The sequence below is a fragment of the Pagrus pagrus genome, assembly GCF_965226575.1.
Source record: "Pagrus pagrus genome assembly, chromosome: 4".
NCBI classification, from domain to species: domain Eukaryota; kingdom Metazoa; phylum Chordata; class Actinopteri; order Spariformes; family Sparidae; genus Pagrus; species Pagrus pagrus.
This window is the reverse complement of record NC_140188.1, coordinates 9,327,994-9,355,449: the sequence shown is the minus strand read 5'-3', so window position 1 is coordinate 9,355,449 and position 27,456 is coordinate 9,327,994. Positions and strand designations below refer to the sequence as shown.

General features: G+C 40.0%; 3 protein-coding genes across 3 annotated transcripts; 2 read left to right on the top strand and 1 right to left on the bottom strand.

Annotated features, from left to right (window-relative positions):
* The first annotated feature begins 1,472 nt into the window (after window positions 1–1,472).
* On the top strand, window positions 1,473–5,085 carry ca4b (carbonic anhydrase IV b). Its single transcript, XM_084350646.1, has 8 exons — window positions 1,473–1,541; window positions 1,841–1,885; window positions 1,968–2,132; window positions 2,403–2,548; window positions 2,629–2,721; window positions 3,345–3,411; window positions 3,672–3,835; window positions 4,774–5,085. Exons 1-8 carry the CDS (start codon window positions 1,481–1,483, stop codon window positions 4,957–4,959), a joined length of 927 nt encoding a protein of 308 aa, XP_084206772.1. The 5' UTR covers window positions 1,473–1,480; the 3' UTR covers window positions 4,960–5,085.
* A 5,733-nt stretch (window positions 5,086–10,818) lies between these two features.
* LOC311256051 (RIMS-binding protein 2) lies at window positions 10,819–14,575 on the bottom strand. Its single transcript, XM_084350801.1, has 5 exons — window positions 14,184–14,575; window positions 13,664–13,820; window positions 12,459–12,583; window positions 12,270–12,341; window positions 10,819–12,188 (listed from the first exon to the last, which is right to left on the bottom strand). Exons 1-5 carry the CDS (start codon window positions 14,403–14,405, stop codon window positions 12,123–12,125), a joined length of 642 nt encoding a protein of 213 aa, XP_084206927.1. The 5' UTR covers window positions 14,406–14,575; the 3' UTR covers window positions 10,819–12,122.
* Window positions 14,576–19,789: 5,214 nt separating this feature from the next.
* Window positions 19,790–26,827, top strand: ywhag2 (3-monooxygenase/tryptophan 5-monooxygenase activation protein, gamma polypeptide 2). The gene is made up of 2 exons (XM_084350329.1): window positions 19,790–20,051; window positions 23,480–26,827. The coding sequence occupies exons 1-2, from the start codon at window positions 19,965–19,967 to the stop codon at window positions 24,134–24,136; spliced, it is 744 nt and encodes a 247-aa protein (XP_084206455.1). The 5' UTR covers window positions 19,790–19,964; the 3' UTR covers window positions 24,137–26,827.
* The last annotated feature ends 629 nt before the right edge of the window (window positions 26,828–27,456 follow it).

The window sequence follows — 27,456 nt, the reverse complement described above, 5'->3', positions numbered from 1 at the left end:
ATCTCAAGTCAACCGTGTAGCCTATATGTAATATAAAAGCAAAACGAGTAAACTTCGTAAAATGGTAACTAAGAAATGTGATTTAATTAATTAATAGCCGCCTGCAGTAATTATCTACTCTGATGTCATGCATTTTAACTCAAGCGCTGTCATTTTGCGCGCAAAATAAGTCCCGCCCACAGACTCGATGAGCGCAGATGGTTTGTTGTTACACCAAACCTCCATTGTGATTTTGAAGGTTTTTTCTCTGCCGTGTTTATTACAGGAATAATACTACAGTAAATTCAATTTGGGACTATTCCAAAACAAGTCGCTAGTTTCGGTAAATTCGGCTTGAGACCTTTTTTAAAATATATTTACATAATCCTTTAACTACATCGAAATAAAATCTGATTACCTTGGTAATGTTTTGTTCGTTCGGTACAGTGAACCTCCATTGTGATTGTCATTGTCTGCTGTGTTCCCGTGAGCCCTGGGGTGAAGAGTTTATTCTTAAGATCTGTGCAGAAAGCTGACGATGAAGCAGCTTCAGGTGGAATGAACTCTACATTCCCCAGAAAACACACTGTCCTCTTTGGCTGGCAGAGCAAGCTCGCAGCTGTGTCTCTGGGCTAGGCAGAGCGGACAGGCTGGGTACACGCATGACGGATTGTCCCTCCACACGCACCAAGCTTGGATGCAGGAAGCGTTACCTGATTTCGGCAAGGCAGGTTTCGCCATCGGGCTGCTCGTGGAGGGGCAGCCCACCCTTCAGACACCCAGCCTGTCTGCTCTCTAGCCCAGAGACACCTCGGCAGGGAAGAGGGCTCAGCAGAGCTCACAGTACAATGTCCCTCCCCCGTAATGTTGCCCTCTGTGCACGCTCCCCCCCAAACACACAACAAACAGCACTGTCCATGGTCCTGAAACAACAGCTGAGCATAATCACTTCTATCTCAGAAAAACATTTAATTGTTTTCGGTGTTCATCACACAGGATAAGATCGAAATCAAAAATGATATGAAGAGTGAAAATAGCAATACTAGAAACAGTACTGTAGTACAAATAGCCTAGCACATTACACAGAAGCAGTAACAGTAGCCTATAACAACAGTTGCAGTTCACAGTACATTGTCATTTACTGATAAAGCTGCCTTTCAGAAGTCATTAAGAGAAGAAAACTGCATCTTAATGAGTTTACCATATCTTCTGTATGGGGATTCTTCTGTGAAGCAAGTCTAAATTGCATAATTCAAGCTGTGCGTTTTCATGCTGAACCCTGTGAAAAAGGGTCCGATCAGTATCTTGTGAATATATAGATATCAGCGTGTGCTGTGTATCAGTGGTCACAGAGATCAGTAGTCATAAAATCAAAGCGGGCAGTGTGGGCGGGATTGATAAGTGGACCTGTCTTATATCAGGCTGGTTGAACTCTGTTTCTGGCACCACCTTCAAAAAACCTTCAATCGAGGCAGACTTGGACAGATAGAGCACATTAACAATGCTGCTTGCACCTGTTTTATTTTTCATTGCATCTTCCTTGAAGATTGTGTCAGGGGCAGGTACGTTCTCCAAGGAATAAACAAACAAATTAATTCTGTCAAATGAGACAAATTTGAAAATGTATTCAGTGTACGAATGCATTTTATTGGACTTGTGGTGCTTTGTTTGTGAATAAGTGGGTAGATATCAAAGATTATTCAACTAATAGCAAAAAGTTGTGGGTTTGCTCATTACAAAGAAGGAATGTCAGATATTTCTTTCTCATGAATTTGCTTGACAGAGGAATTATTCCTGAGCTGCAGGCATGCATCTTTTAACTTTATTTGTTATTTATTGTTCTTCAAACCTGTTCTTGTAGATTGGTGCTACCAGTCTGAATTTACATGCAGTCACACCTGCACAGGTAAGCGCACTGACATCAACACTTTGCATAAAAGAAGCAAAAATGTAGCATGGTGTTACCTTTTTATACTTTGCCTTCGCAGGTCCAGAAGTATGGGAACATGTTTCACAGCACTGCGGTGGCAGATTTCAGTCTCCAGTTAACATCGTTACCAAGAAAAACCAACTAGATGAACGTCTCACTTCTTTCCACTTCTTTGGCTATCAAGACACTTTTCACGGTCGCCTCTTAAACAACGGTCACAGTGGTGAGTCTCTTCAGTATTTTCAAGATTTTATGACAATAAGTCAATGTGCTTCTGAGTCGGCTCGACTGAGGTGAACAGGTTGTAAAATAGTCATAAGGCTATTACCTCAGTTGCAAACTACTGAGGTAATCATATTTTATGGTACAAGAGGTGGCAAGAGGTAGATAAGAATAGCAAAAGCAATAAGTTGACTAGAGAAATTAATTTTTATCATCAATCATCACCAAACAGGTTTTAATTGACTATTTTTTTCCCTACATTTTTTTCTAGTTCAACTGGATTTGCCCTCCAGTATGAGGATCGAAGAAGGAAGTCTGTCTGCGCAATACAAGACACTCCAACTACACCTGCACTGGGGCAAAGATGGAGAACCGGGGTCTGAACACACGATTGATGGAGAGCGATTTCCAATGGAGGTATGAACAATGGAGTCAACACTATGTATGATAAAGTAAAATGTTGTGTTCAGTATTGAATTATTGTTTGAACTCTACAGATGCACATTGTCCACATAAAAGAAGAATACAACTCTTTATCCGAGGCTGCAAGAGACCGCACAGGCGTGGCTGTTCTTGGATTTTTCTTTCAGGTGAGTTTATTTTGTTATTTTGTGGTAAAAGTGAGCAGCTTAATAAGCCATTATGAGGAGATTAAAGGTATGGACATGAGTATTTGAATACTGACAGCAGACATTTTAACGCTGTAACATAGCTGTGACAGAAGATTAAACACTCCCAACTTCTAAGATGCACCTTTGATGGATAAAGGTTATGGACTTAAAATGGAATTTGTCCAAAGATGCCATCAACAATGACCACAGTCTTTGTTAAAATTCAACAAAACAAATATATGAACGGTCCATGAATCGAGCCTTGAGGTACACCAAAAAAATTATTAAACAGAAGAAACATTCTAAAACATCAGCATTTACAGCAATTTGACGTTATCAGGAAATAAATTACATTACAAAGGGCCGTTTTAATGTTGTGGTAATGGAGAAGAGCTGAATGCAGGCTGTGGGAAAGACTTTCTCAAAAGCTTTGTATTAAAAAGTACCACGAAGCCGTAAATTTGCCACACGTAAAACATTAATAAGAAAAACGACACACACAGCATCATTTTGCCATCTAGAGCTCTCTGAAAGTATGTGTTATCTCTGAAAGTGTGTGATTTAAGCTCTGGCATCTATTTGACTTTATTCTTTCATTTCAGGAGTCCAAGTCTGCAAACAAGAAATTTGATCCCCTTATAAATGCTCTGAAATATATCACACAACCCAGTAAGTCATATCTTACATAACATGTAACATGGAAAATTGTGATTCATTATCTTTCTGCCACTTTGTCTATAGAATGTGCTGCTGATTGTTCCAGCGTTAGGCTAAAGTGCAATTGCTATTTGATAAAACAATGTCATAAAACCCCTTTGCTGACAATCAATAATAAAGCGATTAGTACAATGCAGTTGTCACCTTGAACCTTATTATTGTTTAATAATAGATTTCTTGCTAACATCATTGTCTCGTTAATGTAAAACCAGACAACAGCACGACACTGAGGGGTGTGTCCCTGGAAATGCTTATGCCACATCAGGAGAACATGACCAAGTACTTTCGCTACAGTGGCTCCCTCACTACACCGAACTGTGCTGAGGCTGTCGTCTGGAGCCTGTTCGAAAACACCATTCCTCTCAGCAGGAAACAGGTAATTATTGTCACAATATTGTGACATCTACCCAGAGGAGGAAAGTAACTTAATGTATTTACAATGAACACGAGATAAACTTACTTACAGATTTTTCTTTGGGGACAATGAAGTAAATTGTATCGTATCGTATCGTATCGTATGGTGCCTTTATCTCTTGATGTGTAATATTTGCAGAAAGTATAGTATGTGCAAGATGTGTATTTTGTGGTGGTATGTGCTGCTTTGCTTATATGTTGTTTTGCTATTATCTCAACAACCATATCATACTGTACTGTATCCTATTGTACTGTATGATATCGCATCGCATCATATCCTACCGTAACGTAATGCATTGTACCACATGTTTGGTATAGTTTGGTATGGTATGATACTGTACTGTACCCTGTGATTACGTACGGTATTGTATCGTAATCGTATCACATTGCATCAAATCCTACCGTAATGTATCGTACCGCATCATATCGCATCAAATGGTAGGGTATGATATCATTTGGTATGATATCATATGCTATGGTATGAATTGTACCGCTCTGTATCACAACGTATCGTATCGCAAGGTATCGTATCGCAACGCATCATATCGCAACGTATCGTATCGCAACGTATCGTATCGCAACGTATCGTATCGCAAGGTATCGTATCACAACGTATCGTATCGCAACGTATCGTATCGCAACGTATCGTATCGCAACGTATCATATCGCAACGCATCGTATCGCAACGCAACGCATCGTATCGCAACGCATCGTATCGCAACGTATCATATCGCAACGTATCGCATCATATGGCAACGTGTTGTATTGCATCGTATGGAAACGTATTGTATGGTTACGTATCGCATCGTATCATATCACATGGCATCTACATTGTATATTTTTATAGAATGTACCAGAGTACCTTTTCACCTGTCTGTTGTGATTTTGTTGCTGTTACAGCTCACTGCATTCTCCCAGCTTCGGTTTCCTGATGGAAAGCCAATGGTCAAAACCTACAGACCACTTCAGCCCATGAACGGACGGCAGGTGTATTACTCCGGTGGCCATGTTGCTCTGGTCAGCACTGTGTTACTCATCATGTCAGTGCTGGTGTCCAGTGCAATCTGCCTGCACACTACAGGATGAAAGCTATTCTTAAATGTTATTTGTATGAATGAATACTGCTGTCTGTGTTCACTGATGATTGTCAGATACATTAAATATTATGAACTGTGTATTTAAAAGTAAATTATGTATGTCTTAATCTACTGTTTCCACGTCCACACACTGTTCGGTGCTGTTTTCTCAAATGTAAGTTTTATATTTAAGTTGTAGATTTATCATCTTACCTCATAATTTATGTCTTTTTTGATACAACAGACTGCACTGAAGTTCACTGATCTAACAATTGTTTTTACTTTTGATTGGAAAGTTACCAGGAAGGATGACTGCATTTATCTATTATTTGATATTGTTATATTATCTCTTGTGATATGTTATCATGACGCTTATGCTTACTGAAGTGTTTCCCTCCTGACCTGCAGACATTTGAACTCTGAACTGTTCTTCTCTGGCAGTTCAGCCTCTCACCAGTAAATCATCTAAATGATGATACACGTCCACACTTTTGGGTGTTTCAGTGACTCAGACTTTGGTACACAATCCTCTCAACTGTTTGTAAAAACCAAAAAATGATGCAAAGGGGCATAAATGTATACGATGATGATCTACTTTCTTCTTAATTACTTCTCACTAATTCTTGTGTTTTTACATCAAAATAAAACATGATATTCATCGACCAGACAGTTGTCATTACATTTACATTACAACCTTTTATTCCTTATTAGACCGTCTTATCTTCCTGTTATTTTAGGAATTCTGCTATTAGAAACCCAAGTACTCTTTAGTACTACTAAGGCAATCCAAGCACTCCGAATAAGAAAAGCATATTTAAAACGAGGTTGGAAATATTAAAAAAGCCTTTATAATAGTGGCTAAATCATAAAAAAGTTTATAAAGCACTGAATGGTTTAGTGCCAAAATACATTTCTGGTCTGCTGCTACGTTTTGAACCATCCAGACCTCCGAGGTCGTCAGATTCAGGTCTGCTTTCAGTCCCTAGAGTCAAAACTAAACATGGAGAAGCAGCGTTCAGTTATTTTGCGCCACATATCTGGAACAAACTCCCAGAAAACTGCAGGTCTGCTCCGACTCTCACCTCTTTCAAATCAAGACTGAACTGTAACCTTTATTGCGTTGTCTCTTTTAAACCTATTCTATTTTAGCTTATTTTTCTTTTTTTAAACTTGTTTAAATGTTTTGTTTCCTCTTTCTTTAATGTCTTTTAACGCCCCAGTAAAGAACTTTGAGTTGCCTTGTGTCTGAATTGTGCTGTACCAACAGACTTGCCTTGTTTCACCTGGTATGTCACAATCTGGGTCAGGTGAAAGCCTCGCATTGGCTGTTGCTACTTTACTGGCGGGGCAAAACGAAACATGTTCCCTTTTTTAATGACTGGTTTATTTAGAGCGCCTGGATGCCTCTGATCTTTAGATTAATCTTCTTCCCATTTTCCAAGTGCACATAATTCTCATCTACATTGTATTACACTGAGCATTCAGACACATCCTCTTTCTTATTTGGAAACATTGTCACATTTATTGAATGTACTGTACTTACATGCATACTGAACCAATGACTACTTTTGTGTCACCTCCACTCTCATCCACTAAGTGGCAGCACCGAACAAGTCTGACGTCTGGATTCTGCTTGCATCAGCTCTGGGTTGCAGCTGCACTGTGCACTCTGGTCTATCACAAAGTTATTTTTATTGAGTATTAAGTCCAGCTGAAGTTTCATCTCTCATTTGGTGACTTGCTAACAAACCTACAGCCATGATGTCATGTCAAGTTAAGACAAGATAAGATGTGCCTTTATTGATCCCTTGAAACAAAGAGTGTAACAATAACACAAAGTAGCAGCACGAGGTCGGAGGCTAAGCAAAATCTACTTAAATAGATGAAGTAGAAAAGAAATGCAGGAATCTGTGTGTATATACTTCAATGTTCATGTAAATGTGCAATATCTGTAAACACTCAAGCTGTGAGTTAAAACAGGAATAGTAGCTTTTTGTGGTGTGTGTGTGTTTCCAGCTGCTTTCCAAGATTACAACTATTCAAACATGGTTCACTTTAATAGTCCTGTAAAATAGCTTCTTACAAGCTGCATCAGAGCCAAAGTAGCTACCTTTTAAATTAATGTATTCTATCTGCAATTTGATTAAAAGACAAAATAGGGGCGCCCAGGTAGCTCGGTTGGCAGAGTGTGCGTCCCATATACAGAGGCTTCATCCTCGCTGCAGAGGTCCAGGGTTCGAGTCTGACCTGTGGCCTCTGCGTGTCATCCTCCCTCTCTCTCATCACATTTTCCTGTCATCTCTCTAAGCTGTCCCATCAATAAAGCCATGAAAAGGCCAAAAAGGTACATTAGAAAAACAAAACACTGATTCCAATAATCAGAAGAATCCTGAATATCAGATCCAGTGATTGGCCGGTCTGATACGCAGTTGACCCAGAGTATGCAGCATATACGTACACGTAAATACTGTGTACGTATAATTTACTCTCTCAATTTGGGGGCAAATATTTTACTTTTTACTCCAGAACAAATAATGATAACTTTAATTTCTAGTTTTCATATCGCAAACTGCTTTTAGATTAATTTATTGTGTTTATAAAACAGCAACAAGGAAACACAATCTGATAGTAATTTTTTTTAAAAACTGCTGAATATCAGAGCTGATAATCGTCCAGGCAGGTGTTTGGTTGATCCATAGTACACAGCATCTAAGTACATGTCAGTGTATTTATAAATTACTTTTATTTGTACTTTTGATACTTAAGTACATTTAATATTAAATCCTTTTTTTTTTTTACTAAAGTTCTATTTGTATGAGTGACTTTTACTTTAACCAACGTAATATTTTAACACAATATCTTTACTTTAACTCAAATACAGTGTTGGGGAGACTTAAACTACATGTAGTTGAACTACATAGCTTAACTACAATTTGCTGTAACTTGCTGGTAGTTAAACTACATTCATATTTTGTGCTGCATCAAGTATTTCAACTACTTTTTGGGTCATTTTTTGTAGTTTAACTACTCAGTTTACAAACTACGATTTTGGTCAATAACATGAAATATTTTTTTTATAAAAAAAGACCTATATAATATAAATCTAATTAAATTTTTCTTTGAAAAAATGCATGAAACATGTCATGACATGCTAAGACAACGCTGCCTCTGATTGGCTTGCCAACCCACTTGGGTGGGTCTTTGCGCCAAGGAAGGCAGTGCAAAGATGTTTTTAGTGCCAAAAGGAGCCGGCTGTCTGATAAAAACTTTGAGAGACTGCTCATGTGTCGTGTCAACAAGCGATTCTGTTAGTGTTAGTGCCACTGAAGTTCCTGTGATGTTGACCAAAAATGTCAGCTTTTGTTCTTTAAAAAATAAAACTTGAGTTGAGAGGCATATTTCTGCTGGCATGTGAATTTTTTGTAGGCTACTATATTTTGTTTCATATACACTATATGTTGATTTATTTAACGCTGAGTTAAATGAGTATCATGAGTATAAGTAGTTGCTAAAGCTACTTTTTTAGCAGTAGTTTTACAAACTACATTTCTCCATGGGGTAGAAATATAGTTTGTTCAAACTACTGCCAGGTTGAACTACATGTAGTTTTAAATGCTACGCTTGCAAAGTATTTTCCCCAACACTGCTCAAGTACAGTATGACCTCTGGGTACTTCTGACAACGCTGCTCGCAGCCGTGCTCTCCAGTCAACTTAGATGTTTGACTGGGCACAAACAGTCATGGCGGCTGTTTGTGTGCGTATACAGAGTTTCCATCTGTTGATTGAACAAACAATTGCAAAAGTCAGCAGCAATCATTTTTAAACGGAAAGGTACACACTGCCGCCACAGCCGCCATTACGTAACAGGAGATTGACTTCCTGCCTGAGATCAATCATCATAGGTGAAAAATAATTCAATCAGTCTTAAGCAGCGACCGGGCAGGATCGCACCTACATGGGGTCATTAGACGCTGCGCTTGACTTTGGCACCGTGACGCTATCTATATCACCCTAAGCACTGGAGGAGATCACTTTGGATATAATCCCCAGTTCAGCAAGAATAGATGTCTGATGCAAGCACGTCCTCTGGCCTAACGCAACAGTGCTGAGATAATCTGCAGGATGCACAGTCATGCTGGCCTGCTGCAGAGGGTCAATCCTTGTTGTCTTGGACGAGGCGCATGTTGACTCATTATCTCAACAAGATACAACCTTTATCTGCTGATACTTTTAGGATCTGATTCGTTCCAGCAAATTAAACTTTTGGCAAACCCTGCATGTGTCTGTGTTCATCACTGTCATTAGTGCATTACTGTCTGCTTGTCTTTTCTCCTTTATTCTCTCACAAGGACATCTTTTCTCGGTTTGTGGGTGCCCGCCCATCCCCCACTTCCTCTTATTTTCACTTGGTGTGACTCTGAGGTTTGGGTTGTCGTGACAACAGAGGACACAGGCCCGTCTCTCTTCTATTTGCGAAGTTTCTGTTGTTGCAAGCATATTGCACACTTGCTGCTGGGATAGGGAAGAGCCTTGCACCACCATCCCCCACCCACACCTTGTCAGAGACATGCAGGCGTGAATGAGTTCTCAGAAGCACAAACAAGATATGAATCGCTTCCTGTCATCTATACTGAAGATTTTGGACTTGCACGTCTATAAAATGCGACACAATTGAGGCTGCGAGGCTCCAGATTTCCTTTTCCAACATTTAACAGCTCCTAGATCCTAAAAACGACCTCACTCAATCGATACCTTTGTGATTTACTGTGATCTTTCACCATTTTGTTTCTAAGCCTCGACGCTGCTTCAGTGAAGACTATTTTGTCCTGAGATAATTGGTACACACCCACATAAATTATTACTGGGATCAATATCTATCCGCTTTAGTGTCTTCTGACTTCTTTCTTAAAAGCAGGTGTCGCCTCAGAGCTGTATGTCCTTAAAAGGGATGAGCTCACGCTTGGCAGCAGTGGTGCAGCTTGGGCGTAGGTTTTGAATTTGCATGAGCGTGTGAGTGTGTGCAGATGTGGAAAGTAACTAATTACACTTCCTAGGAAGTTAAATTTGACTAATTTATGAGCAACAGTTACTTGATTGTGAAACTTTTTTCTTCTTCATCTGATGGCTGCAGTCACTTTACTGAGTAAGATTGAGAAAAAATTAAAAAATACCCACAGTAATACTCTGAAATATACTGTATTGTTTGAATCATTACCCAGAAGTACATGAAGTAGTTACACGTACACATATTTGGAGAAGCTCCAGGTTCTTACATACAATTATTCATTTATAAATAAAGAATTATTTCTCAGAAACATGAAAACATTGGACATTTTACAGCAAATAAATCTTTTAAAGTACATGTGTCAAATACTCCAACCGCTGTGTGTGTGTGTGTGTGCATGCATGAACTCATGCACAGCTGCACACACTTCCCTGCATGTATAGTTTGTGTGTGGGTGTGTGTGTGTGTGTGTGTGTGTGTGTGTGTGTGACTGTTACAGCTCTTCCTGTGTTAACCACGTGGCTCAGACAGGGTTAATAAAAAGATCACGTTCACTTCTGGGTTTTCTTTCTTCTGCGGAGTCCAAACGCCGGTAAGACCCTGACAGCAAGTGACTTTATTTAAAAAAATGTCTTTAACTTTGCTTTTATTTGTTGTATCTTTCCACTGTGAAGTAAAATGCACTACAATATACAGGAGGTGCTACTTTATGTGTCGTTAATGTTCTGTATCAGCAGGATTTTATGCAACATTTCTGTCCAATACTGTGCGTGCGACTGATTTCGTGTTTCTCAGTGAGAAGTTGATGTTAGAGAATTTGCATTTCATGTGTGAAACTTGCTTTTGCTCAACCCGTCATGTCTTCAGCGTTCACGGCGGAGCGACCAGAAACTACTGATGTACAGTGTTGTCACCCATAAAGTAGAAAGCACTACTAAACTTCACTACACAGTGTAGTGTTTCCTACTTTATGGATGAGTATACTGTTGGCTGCAGAGAAACACAAAAGAAGACGCCAATGGACTCTGTGGAAGATTTTAAAACTTGTGGGCCCGTCAAGAAAACTTGGTGAAGTTTTCTGTTGCTTTTAGTAATTTAATTGTGATTTGTGTTCATTTATTACAAGTTGATGAGATGATGGTGACTGTGGAAAACTTTAATTGAGATTATCAAACCAGTACAAACAAATAGCTGAGATCTGAAAGAAAGCATGTACACATTTTTCAAATCCAAGATCTTAGTTTATTTTGAATATTTCTGCTTTACAGTTTTTACAATATGAACATTTTCTTTATACAATTTTTCTCTTTGAATTTTTTTTTTACATAAAAGTTGCTGCAAAATTCAAAGACTACAAAATATTTTCTTCTTATTCCTCCATATGAAAAAAAACTATGAGCCAGTTTTAGAAAATATATAAACAGGATTTAAGGCAAATATGGATGGACTATAATAACACACTCTGGTCTGCAATAAACTGAGAATTTAAGTGTTTCATTAAGGCTAAAATAACGTATCCATTGCCATCAGGTTTGATTAAAATAATTACAGTTTGTTCATGTTACAACACGCTTACGGATATTTAAATATATTATCTTTTTATTAAAGTGTATTAAGTGAAAGTTATTAATTATTACATGGTGTTTGTACAATTTGTAATTTTCTGTAATTTCTTTCACCAAATGGTTTGTAATTCTTGTTGCAAAAAAAGTTTCAATAAATGAATAACCTGACAACTGCGTGACTCTTCTCACTTCACATACTGGTCGTACTGGATTAATCAGTTGCTCATCTGCATACACTGTGAATTTTAAAAGTTGACTCTACTTGAAAAAAGTCAGGAAACCGAGGAACTCAGAATTACCAAGTAAAGTAGACTATTAAATTCAAGTTGTACGAGCTCAAAAGTTTTAAACTTAAAAATGATGAGTCAGTTTCCTCGACTTGTTGAAGTAAAGTCACTTTGTCAGATTTTACAGTGTAGGCACTCATTAAGTTGCGTTTCTAAAGCAGCTGCAGAGCTGTTCTATTATAAAAAAAGATTAAAAAATATATTTTCGGACACATAAAATGTGACTTTTCCTTCTTTTGTTATAAAAACTGCTGATGTATCACTGTGTCTGAGAGTTGGCATCTGTAGCAAGCATCCTAGCGTGGCGTTCTGCGTCTAATCCCAGGGAAGCGGCTGCAGAAAGTTAGATGGAACCAACCCTCTCCGTCCACGCAGATCCCCCTGAAATTGAGATGAAAGTTAAACTTGTGCATAAAACAGTCAGCGCATATACCGGTGAGCAATCCCTGCGTTGACACTCACAAAGTAAAATCCATCTTGATCCATGTCACCTAACACGTATATGATGTCTCCTGAATGAAAGCCAAGTTCAACCTTTGGACAAAACAGAGGGAAAAACGATTTTGTTTAGAAACGTCATCACAAACCACTTTGTTGTATCTGAAACAATAAAAAAACACAAAGTGGTTCATGCGTCATCATCGTGCTTACTTCACTGTCCATGTTGGGGGAACTTTCCCACGGGTCGTAGTCAAATAAGGCCACCATTCGTCGAACAACCACATCCTCAGGGATGCTGACTGCGTCGCTCAGATCAGGCGTAGACAAAGACATACCTGCGGGCCAAACCACACAAACACAGCTTTAAACAGTGTTGTGTGAAGTACTGAAAGGTCATACCTGAGTAAAAGTTAAGATATCGTGTTGAAATATTAATTTAGTTCAAATTAAAGTCACCTGTATGAATAGTACTTGAGTAAAAGTCTGAAAGTATCTGACACTGAATGCACCTGAGTATCAAAGGTACAAGTAAAAGTAAATTCTATTTATATACTGTATATTAACACGTATTTATACAGTATACTGTGTTTCATGGGTGGACAGATTATATATATATTATTATATTATTATCAGATCTGATATTCAGCATACGGCAGAATCAGTTTTTTATTTATATCCAGCTGCAGATAAAATAAATTCATTTAAAAATCCACAACTGATGCAGCATGCAGTCTGCAAAATAACTTGTAATTCAAGTTAAATAAATAAATGTGGTAAAAAGTACAGGATTTGCCTCCAATAAGTATGAAGTAGCAGAAAATAGAAATACTCAAAACTGTACTTAAACACATCGGACTCGTCTACTTATTATTATTTTTAATTTTCCCTTATTTTGCATACCCAAATGGAAGATATACTAAGAGAAGACCGGTAAGAGTTAACTGCATGTATGAGGCTTCATTTGAAAGGTCAAATCCTCTAGTTTCTGACGATGTGCTTGTTATGCACGTGGCTAAAACAAAACTTTAATTACATCAGTTCAAACTAATTCATTTCGAAAAACGAGAAATATGACATAATTTGTGTCGGATCTTCAGATCTCTTGGCCTGAGAAGAATACAGGAGTAAATGTACTCAGTTACTTTCCATCACTGCCTTTAAGTCACACAACCTTGATGCTAAAATAGAGAATATATGTGCACAGGGGTCAGTGAAAGCTCACACACTTGAGTAAGTGAGATACACTTGATGAATTCAGTCAGTTTTGCCTTCTACACTCGAGGTTTCTGTTCACTTTTACTCTGTTATATCTTTTTTTAACTCTTGCAACTTCCTGCTCGGTGCAAACAGCCTCTCACCCTACATTACGTCATGTCAGCCCTGCATTACTGTGTAGGAGCGCAGTGTCCTGATACCTCTGCGGTCCACAGGTATGAATCCCTGCTCCATGAGTAGATGCTTCAGGTACTCGTCGTCCACGGGGATTTCAGCCACCATGTTGCTTGGCACGTAACCGTAGAGACCGCCGGACTCGCCGTGATAGAAACCATCCGAGTCTTTGTCTCCAGACACCTAACAAATGCACGCACAGATAGTTTTATAGCTTTATTTTAGAACAAATGGATGTTTTTGTGTGTGTTTGCTTGTTGCAGCAGGAGCCAGGTTCAATGAAAAAGGCGGCAAATCACATCAATCAGTTGAGAATGGTGACAGGAAATAAAGAAAAAAAAAAAAAACCTGTCCTGAATTGAGCACAAACAGGAAACACAACCGTGCTCTTTCAAAGAAGCTTTTCAACCGATGAAGAGGGGAAATACAACTGAAATATATGAGTAACACGTGCCAGAGCACTGACAGAGTACTGTGAAACTATTGTGCACCATTTTTACACTAAGTTGAAAAAGTAAAAGGCACCACATGGGTTTTTTTTTTTACCTTGATTATCTGGCCTGGTACAAAAGGCAGCTCCTCTCCAGCCGTCTCATAGTTGGGAGACATGGCAGCAGGGTTGTAGGGGTAAAGGGCCACAAAGAGCCGGACGGTGGGTATGGACACCTGGCTCGCGGTCTCGAGTTCCCATTCTCTGAGATCGTCCGGAGTAGCAATCCTCACTTCATCTGGAAATATCAAAACATCCAACTCCAGCCCCGTCTCCATTTACAGCGATGTGAGCGCTCGGCCGTCCACAGACAGATGGCCGCTGTAGAAGGCAGACCTCTCCTAACCCTTATCCTAATTTGAGGTAACTAAGCTAAGCAGAAGGAACAGTAATCCTCTTTGAAGCAAGTGGACAGATTCATTAGTGCAGCACTGCCTGTTGCTCTGTGAAGGCCATGCAGCACGAGCTGATGGCTTTAAAAAAGTTGCAAAATAAAAGCACTGACATGTTATCTGGGTCAGATCACAGCATGTAGTTCTTTTAGGCTGCCTCTTATTTACATACGGCAGCTGAGAGAGCCCCTTGTGTCTGTGAAATATTACTGAAAGCTATAAAGTGAGTGCAAATCTGAGAAGAGTCTCATGGCAATAGAGGCATGCACTGAAAAAATAATCAGGTTTATTTCTTATGACGCATTATAAAGAGAGTAAAAAAGAAAAATACAGCTGTTAACTCTTCATGAGGAATAAATCGAGCCTCTTGGAAAACAATGAAGTTGAAGCCTGACCGATAGAGTTAATTAAAATCAGACTTTTTTTGCATGGGCCCTGTTTTATCGTCTTCATATCGTCTAAGAAAACAGATTTTGATTGTGAAATAACAAAATACAATAAAGTAAATGAATAAAACTGAATCCCTTTCTATAGTCGGAGACATGCAACACTGAGACGTGGTTCAGTGGATTGTTGTTTTCTTCCTGCACCTTGACCCAGTTTCACGTCATTGAATGCTGACGCTTCCTCTCCTCACCTCTGTCCAGGTCAGCAGGTGGTAATCTCCTGGAGAGGAAAGCAAGCTTTTACAATTCTCTGTCTGTCTGTGTGTGTGTGTGTGTGTGTGCGCATGTGTGTCTGCGCATGTGTGTAAGACAGGCTTAAAAGATGTAGGTGAGGAAAACATTGAAAAAGTTCATATTTGGGCTTCATGGTTTTTTGTTGAACGTAGTCTATCTAACTAGTTGTTGTTATATCTTTTAATTTTGTTTGTTCACATACATCCACTCTGTTTACCTTTACATTTCTGTGTGTCATCTGTCTCATTTCCTCTTGTTTTTCATCTTTCCATATGGCCTCATTACTTTGTATAACTTTTCGATTTATATCTTTTTATGATTAATCGATTTAGTACCACTTCCACGTGCAGTTTTTTCCTTCTCATGTGTTCTGTGTTTGTATCTGTTGATGTCGGTAATGAGCTGCTGCATTTACAGCACCTGACATAATTGTCCTTCCTTACAGGAATACATAAAGTTGAGGTGAATTGAATTGTACTGAATTGTCCCTCGTCAATGAGTGTTTGGACATTTACTCAAACAAAGTACTTGAGTATTTTCATTTTCTGCAACGTATTACGCTAACGCTTTTTACTCCACTACATGTGTCTGACAGCTCTAGTTATTACTAGTTACCTTTAAGATCACAAACCCTTCCTGTCCCTGTATGATGACCATGAAAGTGCTGCTTTATTTCATGTGTTGAGAGATGCTCCAACTTTTTCAGCTCCATAAACAATTAAAAAGAAACAGAGCGAACCTGATGAAGCAACATGCAAAACTGTAAATCACTCCTTGTTGATTTTAATTTAATTGGTGATAAAATAATGTCAATAGTCTCCTGGTGTGTGCTAGAATTACTCTTTGGTCCAATTAAAATGAAATAAACATGTTAAACTGATCTCAAACGTACACACCTACAGCAGTAAAATGAATCCAGAGTCATCAGATATAATAGTAAAACAAGCACTTTTACTTTTGATACTTTCAGTAGATGTTGCCTCACATACTTAACCTCAAGTAGGTTCTGGATGCAGGACTTTTACTTGTTTATTTCACAGAGTGGTTTTGGTGCTTTCAGTTAAGTAAATGATCTGAATACTTCTTTCAGTGTCTTTATACGTTGTGACCTGAGAACAGTTTCAATACATTCTCCTGTGGTTTCAGACACATTTTCACTACAACAACAACAAATGCAGAACACATCTCATCCTCAGACACTTTCACTTCCATGTTTGTCCAGAAGAGGGAGCTGTGCACAGTCCTCTCCCCCTCTGCTCTGACTGTCTCACATTGTGAGTCAGCTAAATGCTCCACACATGAACCAGGGTAAAATTATTAATACTCAATATAAGAAGTGACTGGATTTATAGATGCTGTGATATAAACCTGCTGCCCTCCACGCTCATGTTCTGCTTCTCAGTGTGTTGATAAAATAGCTGCACAGATCCAAACTCACCAGCAGGGTTTGCCCTTTGCTCACGAGCATTTGGCCTTGAGGACAGGAAATGGTCGGATCTCAGATTACAGTTCAGGGACGCCCTCTGAGCTGCCCTGCAAAAAATGATTACGTCATGGTGTAAAAAAACAAAACAACAAAATACAGAAAATTAAAAGTCAAAATGTGCGATACAGTCATGGATGCAGGAACTAGGGGTCCTGAGGGGGCTGCAGCACCCCCTAAAACAAGGCTATAACATATGCCGAATAAACAAGAAGGGCCAAATAATTAAGAATCTATCATTTACAACATTTCACAAAGCTTATATAATTTCTACTAACTCAACAACTCACAAATTGAACAATTTTATAAGGGAGTCTGGAGAATACCTCTCCCTCCTCGTCTCCTTGCTGTCGTTGACGTGGCTGTTTCGACCTATGACATGTACTGTCCAAGTATGCCGGCTGCTGAAGTGCAACACATTCACAAATTGTTGTACATTATTGTTAATAATGATCAGATACACGTTATCCTGGCCATTCAAAATAATACAAACAACTATGACATCATCATATAGACTGTCCCCCGAGCTGTAACTGGATACGGTGATGTTGGACAAAGTCAATCCAGGACATCTGAATCTGTGTGGCATCATGCTTTCTTTTCTACCTTCATGATGAAGATTGTTTGGGATTTATGCAGCCAATTCTTCACACAATAAAAACAACAACCTCTCAAAAAGCAGTCAATAAAACACAGCTACATGTGGATGAATTTCTGGGACCATGACTACATAAAGAGTTCCCATTAACTTCAGTGTACAGCTTCATTACAGAGGCCCAGAAATCAGCCAGGCTGTAAATGTTGCCTGGCCCAAGTTTTCTCTATGTCACTTACAATGTGATAATGAAGATATTGCCTTGTGAATCCTGGATGTTTCAAAGCTGATGCTAAACTGCATTTCTGATTTTTTAAAAGTTGAATAACATCGATGATGTATGGGTGACGAGGTAATTTAAAGGGTCTCTTGAAAAAGCTGGCTTGAAACTGAATATTTGGCCTTAACTTGTGGGGAGAAGCAGCAGAAGGAAGGGTTGTAAAAGTGGAAAAGCGTCTAATTATGAATGGCATTTAAAGGTTCAATAAATCTCACAATCTATGAAAGATGAGACCCATTCTGAGGTTTGAGTGGAGCTGAAAGTGTGATTGAGCAGATAGAAGTTGAAAAGAGCTTGAATAGTTGGGAAAGTGGGAAAGAACGAGGAAGGATGCAAAACAGCGTAAGCTGGGAGCTGAACTGTATCGCTCCGCTAAGGAGGATTTAACTATGGTTTCTTGTTTTCATGTTGAAAAAACAAAGAAATGAGTCTTTTCTCTCTGCCGTCACTCTGCTACGATCAAACCTTTCAGCAAACCAGGATTTTTTACATTATACAAAACAAACATTTAACAAAGATGTTCATAAGACACACATCATAAATTAAGAGAAAGATGAAAACAGTGCATAAACAAACATAACTCAGAGGAGGGGATGCAAACCAGGAGATAAAATACGTAGTGTTCATAGTGTTTTATATTGTAATGTTCATATTTATGTACATATATTTTTGTTGCTTTCAACTGAATCTCTAAACCCGTCTGTGATCATCTGAGGACAATTTAGCCTTTTGAGGGCAGCAGCCATGTTTATAGTTGGCAGACATCAGGCAGCATCTGTGAGATTACCAACATAAACACATTATTAAGGGCACTAATAAAAATCTGTGATGATATGATAGCCGGTGGGTTGTTTTACTACGTTTGAAAAGAAACAGCTTGTCCAATGGGATCCTACTTTAACGTGATTTGAGGGGCACTTCATTAAGTCTACACCCTCAACGGTCGAGATTTCACCTTCAAAACGTGGCGTCCTCCACAGAGGCCGCCGTGTTACACCGCCATGTTTATACTGTAACCCAGAACGCACAAAGCAAACACTCGCTCCAGAGAGGAATAATGTTGTTGTTGTTTTTGTGTTGTTGTTGTTGTTTTTGTTTTGTTAGTGGCCACAGTAGGGGAGGGTGAGACGAGGGGTGTTCAGTTGGTTTGATGCTATAAAATCTTACACACTGGACCTTTAAATGAAAAAACACCAAATTTTTTTTATTTTCCATATACTTACACTGTGTTGTTGTATTTCTTTATTGATTCATACCTTAATTAAAGAATTAGGTGGTCTTGATCCGTGATGTTGGCCTATATTTAACGACAAATGTTTAACTAAACCCCCGCGCCAAAAATCTGTACATCTGTGAAAGTGGAGAGCCGAAACAGTTGCAGTTCAATCAATCAATCAATCAATCAATCAATCAATCAATCAATCAATCAATCTTTATTCATATAGCACCTTTCAAACAAATCAAAAAGCAATTCAAAGTACTTTACAAGTGACAAAACATGGTATAAAAACATATTTCGAGACTAATGCACAACAATTGCAATAAAACAAGACAAAAACAAGCGATAAAAAAAAATAAAATAAAATAAAATAAAAATATTGCACTCAAAAATTGATTTAGAGAGTTTATAAAATACAGTATAAGAATAATAAACATAAGCTGATAACATGGGATGCATGACTTTATGCTGTAATGACAGTGGGATGAAAAAAGTGTATTATAGACATATTATATGAGCTGAGGTTGAAATTTAAAAAGAAACATGTATGATTAACACAGGCAGAATGATCCCGACATGAGAGTCAATAAAAACATGAAATACATAAACAGTTGCAGGAGGGTTCAGTGACGTTTTGAATGCAGTACTGTATTTTGTAATGGAGTAAATGACTCGAGTAGTCTGCATTAAATCTGCCCTGACGCTCCTCCATCCTGCCCCAGCAGCAGCAGCGCCCACACTGAGATGCTGTGTCACACCCAGCCCCCCTCCTCCCCTCCAACTCTCTTCTCATCAGCAATCAGTCTGCACACGCCTCTCCCTCTAGAGGACCCCATTTCCCAGAAGGCCTTTCACCCAGCTGCTCCCATCCATCCATCCTCCATACGCCTTTCCCATGTATGGAGTGTTACATCATTGGCACAGACACCCACCTTTCTGAGTGATGACGCAGCCCTGGGAGAGTGTGTGAGGAGGAGGAGGAGGAGGAGAGAGAGAGGGAGAGAGAGAGAGAGAGAGAGAGAGAGAGGAGAGGGTGTCCCGCACGGAGGAGCAGACAGACAGCAGGGAACAGCTGCAGCATTAGGTTCGCGTAGGATTTCACTGCATTGCGATTTAAAAATATCAGTCGTTTCATCCCCAAAACCCGAGTAGAGCAGCTCGACACAGCAACCAAACATCATCTAAAACATGGTTGATCGCGAGCAGCTGGTGCAGAAAGCCAGGCTGGCTGAACAGGCTGAGAGATATGATGACATGGCAGCAGCTATGAAATCGGTAAGTCCCATTCAAAAAAAGAAGAAAAAAAGAAAGAAAGAAACCATAATGATGGTTTGGATGTGTGTGTATGATGATGTGTGATCGGCGCGTAAAAACCGCTCGTCCCCGCAAAATCTCGACTTGTGTTGGCTTGTTGAAGAAGAAAAAAAAAAAAAAAAATCGGCGGCTCACACTGACTTGATTATGACCTCACTGCATTTAGACATCATGGAGAAAATAATGTGTGATATCTCTCATGTCTAATGCTTCATCGACAGCTCAGCGCTTTTTTTTTTCTCTCTCTCTCCGTCTTCTCCCCCCCTCCTCCGAGTCCGAGTCCAAATCGTCCGCTCCTTGGGCGGTGCCTTTCTGTCGGCCGCGCCGCTCAATGAGGGAGGATATTGCACATGAAATATCACACAGGCCTGAGCTTCATCTCTCAGCTCATACCACATAATGCCTCTGCTTCTTCTCCTTCTCCTTCTTTACCCCACCACACCTCCCCTCCCCTCCTTTAATGCCCATTTTCTGAAAGCTGCTGCTGCTGGGAGCCATGTGAGGTTGCTCGGAAAAAGCCCATCAACTGCTGCTGCTGCTGCCTCCTCCTCCTCCTCTTCCTCCCCTCTTTGTCACATTAATTAAAATAATCCACATTATCAAGAACCTGCTCATTTTTCACCCTGATTCAAAATGCTTGGGTGCGTCTTTTGAGCATGACTGCCTGGGAGAAGAGAGAAACCCTTACACTGCTCTTTCCTCCAAACAAACGTAGGAGGCAGCAGACTCTCTCTAGAAGATTCTTTGTCATATTGCAGTGAGTCAATATGATCAGATTTGATTGTGGGCTTTTGTTTTTTCTCTCCTCTCGTTACGTGTGCTGACAGATTCCTCCTGAAATCCAGCAGCTTCTTTTTTTTTTCTTTCGGAAAAGTCATTTTGGGTTAACGACCCCGGTGAAGTGCTGTGATATTTGATGCAGAGAGGATGACATGGGTGGCCTTGCCTCGCAGGAGCTCTCTCAGCTCTTATTGGCCACTCTTGAGGACAGAGCCTTTGTCTCCTTTTTCCTTTTTTACCCCTCCCTCCCTCCTTCCTCTCTCCCTGTGTGCCCCCCCTTAAGAAATTCTGGGAACTGGATTCACCGCCACCACCAGTGGTTTAGAAAAAAAACTGCTGTGTCACACCAGCTCGTACTGGAACCAAGAGCATCCTGGGAGTCTTTAAAGCCGGGGGGCCCCTTGCGTGAGCTCACGTATAGATTAGTAATCGTCGTACGTGCTTTTGAAAAAAAAAAGGAGGAACATTTTGTCTTTGGTTCCTCGGGGGAGATGGGATTGAGAAGCAGCAACCCCCCAATCCCCGTGGATCGTTTGTCATCAGGGGTTTCTGGTTGCAGGAGGTGGGATGATGTGTGAGCAGGGAGGGATTCCTTTCCCTTTAAACAATCTGCCATGTCAGTGCGGTCCAAACTGGGCCCTTTTGCAGGGGTGTGTACTCTCACTCTCTAATCAAAGGGAATCCCTCGCCATTGCAGCCAGAAATGATCAACGAGAGCTGATCACGGTTGTTTTCTTCATGAAAAACATACACGGTTTATTCTCATCGCAGCAGAACGGAGTTTTCATGGCTATTCTTGGGCTGAAAGTAACGATTACTTCATTATTGATTAACTGACATTTTAAGACATCACTGTATCGGAAAATATAGAAAAATATTTTCTTTTCGGTCTGCTGATTAGAAACATCCAAAGATATTCCACAAATATTCACATTTGTGGAGCTGAAACTAGTGAATTTTCCCCTAAAAACGAATGATTGATTATCAGATTCAGTGTCTACTAATTGATGCATGTTGGTGTTTTTTTTAGCTCGAGGATCTTCGTCTGCAACTGACGACTGTTTCCATTTTGGATTAACAGACAAATGTAGACATTTTGTGGTGGAAAATAAATCTACAGATGCGAGAATAATTGGTGGATAGTCCAAAACCCTCAGAAAAACACCAAATATTCACATTTGTGGAGCTGAAACTAATGATTTGTTCACATATTCGCCCCAAAAATGATCAGATTTACTGTGATTGAATTGAATTCATGCACTGTTCGGTTTTTTTTGAGCTGTAAACGAGGATCTTGAAGCAGTGAAGCCCTTGAAATCTCAGTATTTGTGTTAATTCTAACAGGCTGTGATCAATTTTACACTTAGCACGATGACCTGTTTGTTTCCTTTTACAAAAACCAACAGCTGAGTCATCTAATTAACAGAAATCTGCTTCGTTTGACTGTAGACTTCATCATTAGCATGCGTAGGCTGTGTTACAGTTTTGGGGAGGCAGATTGGAGGCGCCTCCGTCTCTATAGGTTGAGCCCTGCGCTCCACATCCACTCGGTGTGAGTGACGTCGGCGATCCTGAGCCATCTTTGTGCTCCTCTGCCTCAGCAGAAAATGTCAGCACTGAGAAATGATAGATAAGAGAAGATAGAAAGGAAATCACGAGGAGCTTCTCAAATAAAAAGCAGCTACATGTTTCTTTCTTTTTGTTATCGATCTGACAGAAGCCATGATCCAATCACATACCCTGAACACTACCGCCTTTTTATAGTAACACGGCCTCTTTGACAACCGCCCAACTATCAAACTGATCCGTCAAAATCTAAATTTAACGGTCGGGCTCCGAGTGATGTCACGCCGTGGTGTTTTAGACAGGTAAAAAGGTCAGTTCGAGCCGGAGAGAAGGTCACTGGGACACGTGAACCGCCTGTGCAGTGATGGTTTTCACTTACAGTGCAGCTGCCTCGCAGTGCTCGTGGGAACATTTTAGCCATCTCCAGACCTCCTTTCGCCTTCCCCTCCTCTCCCAACCCCCCACTGCCGCCGACTATCTTGAATATTCCTCTCGCTAACTAGCATTAGCCGTTCCACGTGACAGCTGGAGCTGCTGGTGCACTAAATGAAGGGATCGGCATGGAAACTGGGAATTGCATATGACGAGTGAAATATTGCTCATCGTCTGTGCTGTGAACTGTACCGTTAGTCCGGAGTCTGTCATGTGAAAAGACAGCGTTTTTTAAATCATTAGGGCGACAACTAACGATTATATTCATTGTTGATTAACTGTCAATCATTTTCGTGATCAATCTAAGGTGACTTTGTTGTTTTCTTTTCATTTATAGGGTTATATTGAGGGACTTTTTATGCCTCTATTACAGACAGAAGTAAAGAGAAACAAGGAAAGTCCCCCAATACAGCACCTTAAAATGACTTCTTTCTTTCCGACTAATGATCCAAAACCTAAAGAAAAGCAGAAACCATAACCCAACAAGGGTTGTCAACCCTGGATATGTTCTCATACTCGTTCTTGTGTCATGTAAATGCCGTCTGGTGCTGTTAATCAAGGCCTGTGCTCTTGATCTGTTGAATAAAAGGTCCATTTTCCTGTCTTTCCAGGTAACAGAGCTGAACGAGGCCCTGTCCAACGAGGAGAGGAACCTCTTGTCCGTGGCCTACAAGAACGTGGTCGGGGCCCGTCGCTCCTCCTGGAGGGTGATCTCCAGCATTGAGCAGAAGACCTCGGCCGACGGCAATGAGAAGAAGATTGAGATGGTCAGGGCCTACCGGGAGAAGATTGAGAAGGAGCTGGAGGCCGTGTGCCAGGATGTGCTCAACCTTCTGGACAACTTCCTGATCAAGAACTGCAGCGAGACGCAGCACGAGAGCAAGGTCTTCTACCTGAAGATGAAGGGCGACTACTACCGGTACCTGGCCGAGGTGGCCACGGGGGAGAAGAGGGCCACGGTGGTGGAGTCGTCGGAGAAGGCCTACAACGAGGCCCACGAGATCAGCAAGGAGCACATGCAGCCCACCCACCCCATCCGCCTGGGCTTAGCTCTCAACTACTCTGTGTTTTACTACGAGATCCAGAACGCCCCGGAGCAGGCCTGTCATCTGGCCAAGACCGCCTTCGACGACGCCATCGCCGAGCTCGACACCCTCAACGAGGACTCCTACAAAGACTCCACTCTCATCATGCAGCTGCTCCGAGACAACTTGACACTGTGGACAAGTGACCAGCAGGATGACGAGGGAGGGGAGGGCAACAATTAAAGAGAAACCACACGTCGAAAAAAAAATATATGAAGGGCCGGTGGACTTTGGCAGCCGCTTTTGCCGATGATACTACCGCAGCAGCAGTTCTTTATTTTTCCATGTGTTTAAAGAAAAGAATCAAAAGAGAGGTGAGAGTGGAGGTTAAATCTTAGTTTAAATATATATAGAAATATATATACAGTTGAAAGGGGCCTCCGTCTTCTTGATTTTCTCTTTGACATTTGCCAAAACCACTGATATGTCAGTCAATCAGCCTGAAGTGGTTGTTGTTGGATTGAAATGGCAGCCTCACACTGGCATAGGAACTGATCTTGTTCTGTCAAGATAAGCTGCTTAGTTAGGTTTTTGCGTGATAGAGATGCATTTGAGTCACTTGAGAGAGAAAATGCTTGAACGGGAATGCCTCACAAAACTAGTTTGCATTGGTTCCAGTAGTCGTCTATATATGAGAAAGGGCCCAGAAAGATATTAACCTTAAACTCACACTTAAAAACGAGAATAAAGGAAGTTTTAGACCGATTAATCCCCCCCCTTAAAAAAATCAAAAAAATCTAAGAAATACAAATTGAAAGGAGTGAAAACGAGGACCGGATCATAAAATCAATCCCCCTCTTTCTGTCTGAAGTGTATTTGGCATCTCACAGATTAGTCTGTTCTGTCACTGGAACCATAGATTCTTTTTGGAGGTGAAGATTACAAAAAGGCAGAGACTTAACGATATAAAACAATAAAAAAACAAACAAAAAAAAGACAAAAAAAATAAATAAAAGCAGCTTCAGAGTTTGTGGTTTACTTCTGTGTTTGTTTTATTAAATGCACTTGCCTACTATACTGTTTCTTCAGTGTAAGATGATGACAACAATAATATCGATTATTCAATATTGTGCATGCTGGTGATGTATTTATATACAGTAGCTTGACTTTATTAACTTATACTGTGGGTGTTAAGTATTCATATGATTGAGAAAAACAGGCTTTGTCTGATGTTTTGATTTCTGATTTCTAATTTATTTCAGTTTTTTTGTTATGGTTTTTTGATTTGCTATACCAAAATGGTGATCGTAAAAATTGACCTGTAATGGGCGTTGCTATAGTGACATGCAATATGTGTATTTAATTTGTTAATGAAAGAAAAAAAAAGGAAGATAAAAACCCACCAGTGATCACTTAATCTTGCCCGCTGGTGTTTTCGTCACATTGAAGTATGATTATGATATATTTTTTTGTTCTTTGAACAGTATTTAAGTACTTTTTTCTGTCATGCTATCCAGTTTTAATAATGGTGAAGTTTTCAGGCTCAATGTTTCTGTTATGAATTCAACAAACATGGACCATATTTTATTTCTGACAGTATACCTTTCTTTTTTCTTTTTTCTTTTTGTTTGTTTGTTTTTATACATTTTAGCTGTTCCTGAGTGACAAAATATCTTGAATGTGAGTCATTATGTAGCAGTTGCACAAGAACCGAAATAATAGCTATGATAATAAAAAAGAATATGACTAAATTATACATGCACCATTTCCGTGGTGGTCTAGTGTATTGTTGTATCGTCGCCCATGAGAAGATTTTTGTTTTTGAGGAAGAAAAAAGAAAACGGCTTTGTTTTGTGCCCAGAGTACAGTATGTGCTTTATTTTCGTGCCTGTATCATTATTTGATATGCCTCGTTTGCAACTTAACCTTCACAGAAAAAAAAAAAAAAAAAAAAGGATTTATCTGCCAGTATTTCCTGCAAAAGCATGTAATATTTTCCCTTCGGTGGTTCCTCACTTGTACATGTGTCTGCTCTCTGTACAGCACACAGATATGAATATTCAACACCAATGCACAAATAGAGTCACAGGCGATTCAGCAGAGAAAACGGTTATCGATTAGCAAAATCAGATCAAACTTTTGAGACACTTGGAAAGCTGCTTAAGAGCACAGAAAGCTGCTGAACGGATTTACATCATAATGCTGCTAGTTCTATAGATTATTACATTAATATATTCATACAGATGGCAGTTTTTGTTGGGGGTGGGAGGGGGGGAAGGACTTTTATTTTTTATCTCACATGTGATGGCTTAAGAGAGAAACCAAAAGCCTTAAGGTCAGTCACACAACCTCGTTCATGGTATGCCAATTATGTCACCGTCATGAGTCAGCCTCCACGAGCTCGCACTGTATGTCACAGCTGCTTTGATTTATTTTTAACGTAGTATAAAGTCGATGGTGTCGAAAGGCTCGCCAGACAAAATAGCATGAAACCCTAATGCCGATCTGCACAACCGCGCGCACAGCTTATGAATATCGGAGCGGGAGGTCGAATCATACATGTCAGATTATTTTTCAGGTTTTGTGTGTGAAAACAAAGTGGAAACTGATTTTTTTTTTTTCACTTTTTCTTTGTTGAAAAAGAGACTTTCACTCATTGCCAAGAATACATGCATTGTGTTCCTTTCTTCGATTAGTTTGTGTTTCTCTGTGGTTTGTGTTTTCATTATTTCTGGATGTTGATCCTTTGTTTCTGTGACATGAAGAGAAAAAAAAAACATACAAGAAAATGAGAAGAAAGTAGATTTAAATCACAAATTTAGATCCAAGCAGAGCTGACCTACTGGAAGCTAGCGGAGGGGGATACAAACTGTATGCTCTGAGGATTTTTTTGGTTGCCATCTGTTGCCCATTAAAGTTATTTGTTTATCGGTATTATTCTTTATTTTCATTTCTCTCTGTAACGCAGCCATTTACAGTCATAACCAGAACGCACAGCTCATCTCTTCTCATTCTGTGAGTTCATTACTGTTGAGTTTTACAGCCTACACACTGATAACAGGAAGTCAGTATGACCTCAGGTAACCCCTGCGTGCGTCACATAACAGGTGTGTGTGTGTGTTTGTGTGCGTGTGGATGCCGTGCGCTGTATCTGCCTGCACCACTGCATGTGTTGAGTGTCTGTGGGTGAACGTATGAGATGGAGTCTGTATCAGCTGCAGTGCAGAGACGCTGCCAGCTCGCACAACAACTACAGTATGTCTTAATGGAGGATCCTCTCAAGGCCGCTTTGCTAATCATTAACTAAATCAGAGCACAGATCAAAGATTATTGCTTCAGGAGACGACAGGTTTTATAATCACGGCAGAGATATGAAATATAAATCCAGCGTCTCACGATGGACAGCTGAAGGAGGGTTGGATTTTCTATTAAATGCAACATGCATGAGTCGGTATTTTTACCACAAAAGCTCGAGTTTATCGGAGTAATTAAGCGTATATGCGTGTTTCAAAGTGGAGCCCCCACACTGATTGATAAGCTGAAGTGGCAAACTGCTGGATCGC

Excerpts from the sequence above, each read along its gene's own strand:
- ca4b (XM_084350646.1), top strand. The coding sequence starts at position 1,481 with ATGCTGCTTGCACCTGTTTTATTTTTCATTGCATCTTCCTTGAAGATT. Across the intron at positions 1,886-1,967 it reads ATGCAGTCACACCTGCACAG|GTCCAGAAGTATGGGAACAT; the intron begins GTAAGCGCACTG and ends TTGCCTTCGCAG. Across the intron at positions 2,722-3,344 it reads TTCTTGGATTTTTCTTTCAG|GAGTCCAAGTCTGCAAACAA; the intron begins GTGAGTTTATTT and ends CTTTCATTTCAG.
- LOC311256051 (XM_084350801.1), bottom strand. The coding sequence starts at position 14,405 with ATGGAGACGGGGCTGGAGTTGGATGTTTTGATATTTCCAGATGAAGTG. Across the intron at positions 12,342-12,458 it reads CCCCCAACATGGACAGTGAA|GTTGAACTTGGCTTTCATTC; the intron begins GTAAGCACGATG and ends TTTTGTCCAAAG. Across the intron at positions 12,189-12,269 it reads ATCAAGATGGATTTTACTTT|GGGGATCTGCGTGGACGGAG; the intron begins GTGAGTGTCAAC and ends TCTCAATTTCAG.
- ywhag2 (XM_084350329.1), top strand. The coding sequence starts at position 19,965 with ATGGTTGATCGCGAGCAGCTGGTGCAGAAAGCCAGGCTGGCTGAACAG. Across the intron at positions 20,052-23,479 it reads TGGCAGCAGCTATGAAATCG|GTAACAGAGCTGAACGAGGC; the intron begins GTAAGTCCCATT and ends CTGTCTTTCCAG.